The 9,252-nt window shown below is 38.4% G+C and overlaps 1 protein-coding gene across 1 annotated transcript; it reads right to left on the bottom strand.

Moving 5' to 3' along the window:
- Window positions 1-819: 819 nt before the first annotated feature.
- Window positions 820-9,233, bottom strand: rassf9 (Ras association domain family member 9). The gene is made up of 2 exons (XM_088297464.1): window positions 9,107-9,233; window positions 820-3,013 (listed from the first exon to the last, which is right to left on the bottom strand). Exons 1-2 carry the CDS (start codon window positions 9,151-9,153, stop codon window positions 1,852-1,854), a joined length of 1,209 nt encoding a protein of 402 aa, XP_088153590.1. The 5' UTR covers window positions 9,154-9,233; the 3' UTR covers window positions 820-1,851.
- Window positions 9,234-9,252: the final 19 nt, after the last annotated feature.

Raw genomic sequence — 9,252 nt, 5'->3', positions numbered from 1 at the left:
CGAGGTAGTTAACAAACGTTCTTTTCTTTATTTTTTGAGCATTCTAGCTTAGAGTGAGCCCCAACCAGGAGGTATGGTGGTCTTTAATTTACAAAAGGCATAATCTACATGTCGCCATTTGTCTGCTCCAAAGTAAGCAATGAACCTATAAACCAATGCTTTGGTGTTGTTAACTTATGACCAAAATGCTGACGTGGTGGTACTAACCTGATGCCAAGAAACAATCCATTAACCGGCAAAGCTCACAAGTCTTGCGTCATGGTCCACAATAGAAGCAGGCAGAGACCAGTGGTCTTTGAAGCTCTGAGTCCTGCGTGACTTGGTTGCGGAGAAAGAGGTAGTGGAGGGGGTCGTAGGGAATTAAGGGCGTGCTAAAGAGATTTGTGTGCGTGAAATAGATACCTTCGCCCCCAGCATGGCCCATCTGTCTTGACTACAAAGAGGCAGTCTGTCAGTCGTGCGTTTGATGGGAAGAGACCCTTTTTTATGCCTTGGAGACAATTCTCTCTGATTCTATGTTACACCCTACATATTAACCTATTTCACAAAGAGATCCCCATCATAGAAGCGAAAACCCTTTTACACCAGACCGAGCAAAGGCAGGGTATTCTCCCCTTTACATAGGACCTAGCAAATCTTATCAATATGGCGTCTTTTCCACGGCCTATATGAGCCAAAAATCTGGAGACACAGCACAATTTTTTTTCTGGCTTTGGAGGTGGTATCAGAGGCATAACGAGAGCGTGATGCATTTTCACAGAATTTTGTAAGCCAGAATTGTTCCACAACAATTTCAATCATATTTTCATCCGTTTATTATGAAAGTGTAAATGCACATTTCAACTTCATCGTGTGGATTAAAATTGTGGGATAAATAAATATATAATCTTTGTACAACTATAGTACGATAGATATAAACAGGAGGCATATGTACAATTTTGTAAGAAAAAAACGTAATCAAATATATAAATCTCGTATGCATACAGTACGTTACAGTACGTGAGTTTTAATATAAAACGCTGTTAAAGGACATTTTTAAGAGGAGTATGGCTTTTACAGAAAATCCTGAAACTACTCGATTTGTATTTAACTACAATACTACAAACCTCTAACCCCTGCTGGTTTGATAGTTGTTGTATTTGTTTAATTAGTTCATAGTTTTCCATGTTATCGTTAGCGCTTTTGAGCTAATTATAAGTCCTTCTCAGACAAACTTGCCCAATAGTGCCAACAGCCATGTTCAGCGGTTTAGATATACTCGAGATATCCTTTGGAGGGCTAGTCTGTGTCCAGTGGTGGAAACATCTTTAGACATCCATGTCTCAACATGGTTTGGAAGTGGTAGTACAAGATGACAAATATGTGTGCAGTGGTGTTGAAATATTTTTGACACCTGATCTTTTAGAAGTCTGTCTTGTATGTCCGTGTCTCCAGTAGACATCTTTAGTTATTCATGTCCAGTTTAGAGATCTGGTCTGGCGTCTAGTGAAAACATTCTTTAGATATACATCTCCTGACATCTTTAGATGTCTCTGTCCTGACTTCTTCAGTTGTATGTGTCCAGACGACCTTTTGAAATCCATGTCCAGAAATTCGTTCGATCTCTACGTCCAGTGGAAGCGACATCATTTAGAGGTGTGCTTTACGTCCAAATATCTTTTAGACATTCTGTCCAGACACCTTTAGACATTTGTATCCAGAAATCTTTAGTCAACTTTAGCTTAAATCCTTTAGTAGAAGTCTGTTTCTAGACACCCTTTACACATATGTGTCCCGTGGTGGAAACATCCTTTAGAAAGTTATGTCTAAGACATCTTTAGACATTGGGCAATGTCCGTGCCTCGACATCTTTTAGACATCAGTGTCCAGTGGTGGCGGGAAGTCCAGGCCGGGCGACAGTGAGTCCTGGCTGTGTGTGGAGCTGATGCCGGTGTCCGAGTCCGTGTCCGTCACATCGAAGGGAAATGAGACGTGTTTTACCGCAATGGCCTCATTTTTCACTTTTGCGTTTCCGCCAGTGATCTCCTGAGTGTTGTCGTTCATTTGCAGCGATCTGAGCTGAGCGGTCAATTGCCAGCACTCTTGATCCCTGGAAAGCCAGGTGGCCTCAGAGCAGCGGATCTGCTTGTCTACCTCAGCTACCTGGCTGTGGAGAGACACACCGGCGAGGAAGCTGCGCCTCAGCTCCGCTTGCATCCTTTCCAGCTCGGCAAGCAGCGACTCGTCAGTCTCACCGGGTAACCAGGGAGCGGCTGACGCACCTTCCTGCTCGACACTCGCCGCCATCCTCTGCTCGGCGTCTATGTCGTCACAGAGCTGTGCTATGAGCGCCTGCTGCCTATGGACCTGAAGCTCCAGCTGCTGGACATCGTCACTGGCTTGCAGGAGCTTGTCAAGCTCCTCCGAGTTCAAAGCGCCATCTTCCAACTCGTGGTCTTCCGGCCCTTGAAACTGCTGGATCTCCACCTCCAGATCCTCCATGCGGTGGATCTGCTCTCGAATGGTTTGGTCTTGGTTGAGGATGAGCTGCACCATGTGATCAATTTCTTCAGTACCGGCGGATGTTTTACTTTCCTTGTGGAGTTTCTCCAGCTTTCGGAAGGCCTTTCTCACGACGCGTTTCTGCTTCTCCACTGGGAGAGCCTGAGGGTTCCTCGTGTATCTACTCCGGTTCTTTGTAGGCTTCATAGCCCGCTGAGGCACAACATTGCTGCTTTTGACTAGGGCAAACTGGATGAAGGGTCTCTGGTCCCCCCAGGCGTACCACAGTCTCAGGATCCTGCTGAGAGGCGGCAATACCCTCTCGAAACCTTTGTAACGCTCCACCATACTGAAGTCTTTGGGCTCTCCATGCAGGAGTTGCTTGCTCTCCGGGACAGATTTGTGATCCTCGAGCAATGCCTGAATCATGTCGGCACAGGTGGTGTGCTTCGTCACGCCGCAAACCACCTTCTCCTCATTGCACACTGTCACCTGGATCTCCTTCCCAGCGATGGGCTCGCTGTCTTTTGTCCTGGAGAACACAAGAACAGGAATATGAATTTCCAAGTTCCAAACTCTTGTAACGAGATTGTCTTGAACTTGTGTCATAGCTTGGTTGTTCGGTAAAATAACACAAAACCAAGAACAATCTCCACAAAACTGACTAACTTATGTTATACCTATTTGAGGAAAAAGATGTATATTGTCCAGAATATGTTAGTTTTATGTACAAAGGTAATATTTCCAAGTCAGATTTTCTTTTCTATTATTATGTGGTAAAAAAAATAAGTTAAAAAAAATAAATAAATTAAAAGGGTACCATATACATTTGAGTAAAAAGTTGTATACTTTCACGCCAAAACTGACCCATTTTCAAGGAAAAGTCACATTTTCATAAAAACCAAGCAATATATTTCTGCGGAAATTTACTTATTCATGGGCGAAATACATGTACGTTACAGATACCTCTTTGTGAACCCTTTGGACAAATTTCCATTGATATTTGGCTGTCAAGATGTTGAATGAGCGTTTTTTTTGTTTCCGCGGGTGCTCAAGAAGTAGAAGACGACGTTCCTTCATAAGGTTTCATCATCTTATGAGGCTATTACTCATCCTCTATTGCTCCTTAACCCCTCATTACCTTTTCGTCTGGACTGAAACTACGCACCATAATTCTTTTTTTTCAACCACATGTATGTCTACATATGTGGCTAATAGGCCAGCGCTAATGTAGCGTTGCTAATACACATGACTTTAAATGGAACAGACGTCCAAGTTGTGGGAGCAGGTAATCAAATAAAGTCATGACATTTCCAGACGTTGCGATTGGATTTGTGCGCCGTGTTTGGCAGCCGCATGACAGGCGAAATGTTTGCGTCATCACAGTTAATGTCATAGCTATGTCATTTAATCACGTTTTATTATTTTGGCGAAATCCAGCGACAACTGAAAGAGCGCTTCTGGCAGGCTGGTTTTTATAGCCAAAGTGAAAGGGAGCCTTTATGCATGCTGTAAAATCTTTACAACCAAGCCGTAACAAGACACAAGTTGGCAGAAGTAAGTGTCCGGTGTTAAACTTCACACCAAACATTCTTTTTCTTGCAATTTTGTTTCTTGTTTTTTCTTGTTGGGAAAATACTGACAAATATTAAGTTTTCCTCGAATAGAGAATTTATGTATTTATTTATTTTCTTATTTTCTCGAATTTCTTTTTTGGGGGAAAAAAAGCATGTTTGATATTCCTCCAACTTGTTTGTAATATTTTTGAGAGTATTCTTCCAAAATTAGTTTTTAGATTTTTGAGAAAAAAAAAGTCAGATGATATTTTTGAGAATTATTTAGAATTATTTTTACTCCATATATTAAAGATAAAATATTTTTTGATAAAAGTCATAGATTTGTCTATAACTTGCTTTTACATTTTTGCAGGCAAAGAAATAGAAAAGTCAAAATTTTCAAAAATTATGTTTTGAGAAGAAATGAACGTTACAATTTATTTATGAAAGTGTACGACAATTCCTAAAATAGAAGCCATGTTTTTCTGGAGATGCAACCAAACTTTTCTTGAAATTATACATAGCATTTATATTGTAAAAAAAAAAAAAAAAAAAAAAAGAAAATCCAGAAAATTGTGCATTTGTTTCCGACCCAAATAACAATGCTCCGTTTTTGGAATGATAAATGCATTTTCTTTTTTAAAATAAGCCACTTTTTTTTTTTTTTTAAACAACTTTAGCCTCAAAGAAACCACCTTTGTCTAAAAAAATATGACTTTTTCCTTGAAAGTATCATCAATTTTGTTTTTCTAAAAAATATACCACTTTTTTCCTCAAAAGACCACCACATTTTCAACAAAATCCTTATTATATTATTAAAAATATGCATTTTTACTTCCATTAAATATATGTAAAATCTGTAATCAATATACAACTTTTTTTTTTTTTTAATAAAAATGTGCAACAATTAACAAATTACGCCTCCCTTTAAGATCGTAGCGTCAACAGAGCATCATCTTCTACATCAACTGAAACAAGAAAGTGCGACATCTCTTTATCTCAAAGTGTAATTATGTTGTTTTCTTTTCCGGAAGGCCCCAAATCGAATCTTGGAGGTCAAAGTCGTGCTGGTTTGCTGAATTTGGATGATTTGTTTGCGGAATGCGTCACTCGTCTATTTGCTTAGAGGGTCCACGTAACCATTAACTCCCTTTGTTGCGGGTCTGTCACATTGCCGATAACTTGTTCACCACTTCCACTCAGAAAACACGCGACACTTTGCAGCCACATCCACGTGGGTAACGAAAAAACAATGCATGGAAAGCTTTTACTCGTTTCGCTTGGTGTAAAAGATGATGCTATCTGTCCATGCTGTCGTCTAAACGGAAGGCATCTCATTAATCCTCATCTTGACAATGTGTGTATTTTTTGAGGGAAAAGTGACGTCTTAAAGAAAAGAATGTGTATGTTTTAAAGAAAATAATCTGGAATTTTTGAGAAGGCTTTCTGTAGAGAAAAAAAAAACACTTGATATATTTGAGAACATGATTTTAGAAAATAAATGTTTTTAGAATTAGAAAATTTTGACAAGTCGTATGTTTGACAAAAAGTAATAATCTTTTCGAGAATTTCTTTTTTGGGGGGAGAAAAAGTGACATATTTCTACAGGCTGTTTGAATATTTTTGAGAGTCGTATTTTTTCCAAAATTAGTTTTTAGATTTTTGAGGAAGAAAATAACAATCATTGCAAAAAAGTAATATTTCTGAGAATTTTTAGAAATATATTTACTCCCTATAATCAAGAAAAAATATTTTTGGAGAAAAGAAAAAAATGTTTTTACACTTTTGCAGGCAAAGAAATATAAAAATCTAATTTTTCAAAGATTATCTTTTGAGAAAAAAAACACATATTACAATGCAATATTCTATAATTTATTGACTATTTATTTGAGTAATAAATATTTTTTTACGTAGGAAAAGTATTTTTTTTTAAAGCTGGATATTTTTGAGAACAATAGTTAAGATTAAGAAAAAAGTCCTAAATACTCTTGACCCTTGAAAAGTCATCTTCAAGACAAATTTTATTTTGCAGCGATTTGATGCTCATACTGGATGTCTTACATCCAACATAGTTCAAGTGTAGCTAATGTGATTCAAGTTGATCTGGTAAAAAAAAAAAAAGTCATCAATCATGTCAAACTGTATAAAAGATATTATGCACCAATATCGTGAACACACCGATGGATAAACACACTCTGAGCAAAATGTAGTAACAGCGTGCAAATATATGTGTGTGTGTGTGTGTGTTTCGGGAAGCACCTGCATTTGTCCTCAGGCACAATCACCACTTCCTGTGCCCGACAGGAAGCCCAAGAATGGCCCTTGCCTCATTCTTTTCCACTGAAATCTGCTCAGTGTGCTCACATACGGACTACTGTGCGAACATTAGGCCGGCACGCTCGTGGCAAACACGTTGGTCTGATTTGCCATGCCGCTCGAAAGTTTGCAAAATTCAAATGGACTCAAACACAGGAAGATGTCAAGAAATTCAAGCTATGAACTGAAAATCATTTCGTCTCCAGCTTTTCAATATTTCTTTTCACAAAGCAGACATGTACAATCTCCAAAGCTGGGAAATTTGGGAAAAGAGGGGTGAAGGGGCCTTGATGTTTTGAGGAAAAAGACGGGTAAACATTCGCTTAGCGTGGCGGAAAAGAAAAACACGGGCGGCGCTTCCTGTGAGGGGGCTTATCTGGGCGGGGGGCACAGAGAAATAACATCATCTTTATCTGCGGGATGAGTCGCACTTGTGATCTGTGGACAGAGACACAACATACCGCTTCCCCATTTTATCTAACGACAACAACCACGACACAACCTTCAGAAACGTCCATGAGGCACTTTGGGTTGCAAATCGTCGGCCGCGTTAGGGTTTTTCTTTTTCTTTTTTGTCAGGAAATTTTGACTATTCCTCAAAAAATTTAAAAATTCCCTCTAAAAGATGTCTTTTTTTTAATGGAGAATACAACACTGTCTCAAAGATATATATTTTTATGTGCAAAATGCAAATTTTGAAAAACACGGTATTTATTATAATTATTATTATTTTGTTATTTTTTAAGGCTAAAAGCTTCCCCCCTCAAAAACATGACTTTTGTCTCAAAAATATTACGAATACAGTTATTTAGTTCATGAAACAAAACAATTTCCCCCAAAAATATACAGCATTTTCTATAAGTACATTATTTCAAATTATGCAACATTTTTTTTTAAATATTAGACCTTTCATATAAATGCACAGCCTTTTGAAAAAAAAATCTGATCTTTTACAACATAAAAATAAGTATTTTTTTTAATTGTAAATCTTTTTTTTTAAGCAAATATATATATTTTTTAAATAAAAATAAAAAAATACATCATTTGTATCAATTTGTATTTGCATATTGCTCATGGACATTCTTTTTTCTTGACTGAGAATGTTGTATTCATCCTGAAAAGGTAAGTAATTTTACTTTATTTTGGTTTTATTATAAAACCTTTATATACTAAGCATCCAATCAGATTGCTCACAATGTCATTGGGGGACCATAAGGTTAGTTTAGAGGATTAGCTCGTGCAAGTATAGCAAATCAAGTGGTCGAAAGCATCTGACCAGAATGATCACAAAAATAAGTGTAATATAGGTACTGTCTAACTTTTTTTTTTTCTCAAATCCACACTTCTGGCGGCAAGGAGAGCGCCTTTCAATTAAATCCGACTCAAAGCCAGCTGAGGCTTTAGCCGCTGCCCTCATCTAGTCAAGAGTGGCGTCGGCTCACTCCAGACCACTCAAAGCGAGCTTTTGCCCACATTTCCTGGGGGTGGGATGCTGATTTCACGCGCTTTTTTTTTCTTCCAAAAGAAGCACCATGCCCCAAAAAAATAGACATGAAAAAGCAATGTGAGCCACTTGAGCAAATTGCTGCTGCGGATTCAAGAAGAGGTGATGACAGTGTTGGCTTTCAAGATGCAAGCAAGGGAGAAAAATAGGGAGCGTACGCATTTTGCAGGTAATTCTAGAGCAGAGGCGCACAACTGAATGTCTCTACAAACATTGCATGCATGTAAATATCACTGGGGAGATTGTATGTGACTAACGCACGCATTAAATGTCAACTACATCCACCAATTTATTCTACCAAGCATATCACTGAAAGGGTCATTCAAAAAAAAAAAAACGCATGAAAACGAATTGAAAGTGGAAAAGGATTTTACTAGTTCTTGCTTTGAATAAATGGCGTCATTGTACTAGTATATTATTATCTAATAATACACACTCGTAACTCAAAGCACTTGTAGCTCAAAAATCATCATTCCCACATTGAAATAAATGGCAATGCCGTTTATTCGTTCTGGCCTCCCAGAAAAGGACAAAGTTTTTTTAATGGGTTTTTAAATCTGAAAAATAACACTCACATAACATTGTCCTTTATAAACATACAATAATGACATAATTAAATATTCAATTTTTGATTTTTTTTTTTATCCAATTCAATGGACATCGGGCTGCTCCTTCTGTTGTGTGTTCACTTTGGCTACAGATGCTACAAGTTACAAACCTTCATTAGGCCGCAATAATATTAGCTGTTCTTCACAGAGGAAACAGAATATATGAATGAGAGTATTGTTATTAACAGTCTACATGTGTTGCGCCACCGTTTGTGTTTAAATATCAAACAAAACACCACGACAGCGATGCTATTTGTAACCGCTTCTGTGGTGGTTCCCAGTGACATATGAGCTGTATTAGGTCATACAATAGCAAAGTATCAAGACAAAAATCAGTTCAATGAAAACTAAAGGACACAGTTATAAAAAAAAAAGTTAGAACAGACATGAATTGTATTCAAAGATGACTTTTGCCTTGTTTTCTTTTCAAATATTGACTCCAAGCGCTTGCTACAACACACTTATTATCACTTCGTTCATCGCATTGGTAATTTTAACACTGGAAACCACTTCACATGCCTGACCTGGTTTCCACTTGCACGGAAACTCCCACCCAGAAGCCCCCCTCGCAGCGAAAATGTAATGTAACTCCCCCCCCCACCACCACCCCTGAAGGGGCTCACATGGTGGTTTTAAATTACCTGTTTTTCAGACGAGCTTTCAGGAAGTTCTTCCCGAATGGAGCCATTGCAGTCGGTCCAAACTCCTCGCAAGCAGCACGACGCACACTTTGCTGCGCGAAACTGACAAAAAGTTCCTTGTTGTCCCGGCAGGAACTCAAAAGGAG

Source organism: Idiotropiscis lumnitzeri, chromosome 6, assembly GCF_059441095.1.
Source record: "Idiotropiscis lumnitzeri isolate Australia: NSW breed Sydney's pygmy pipehorse chromosome 6, RoL_Ilum_1.0, whole genome shotgun sequence".
Taxonomy (NCBI): Eukaryota; Metazoa; Chordata; class Actinopteri; order Syngnathiformes; family Syngnathidae; genus Idiotropiscis; species Idiotropiscis lumnitzeri.
This window is presented reverse-complemented; position numbering and strand designations above follow the sequence as displayed.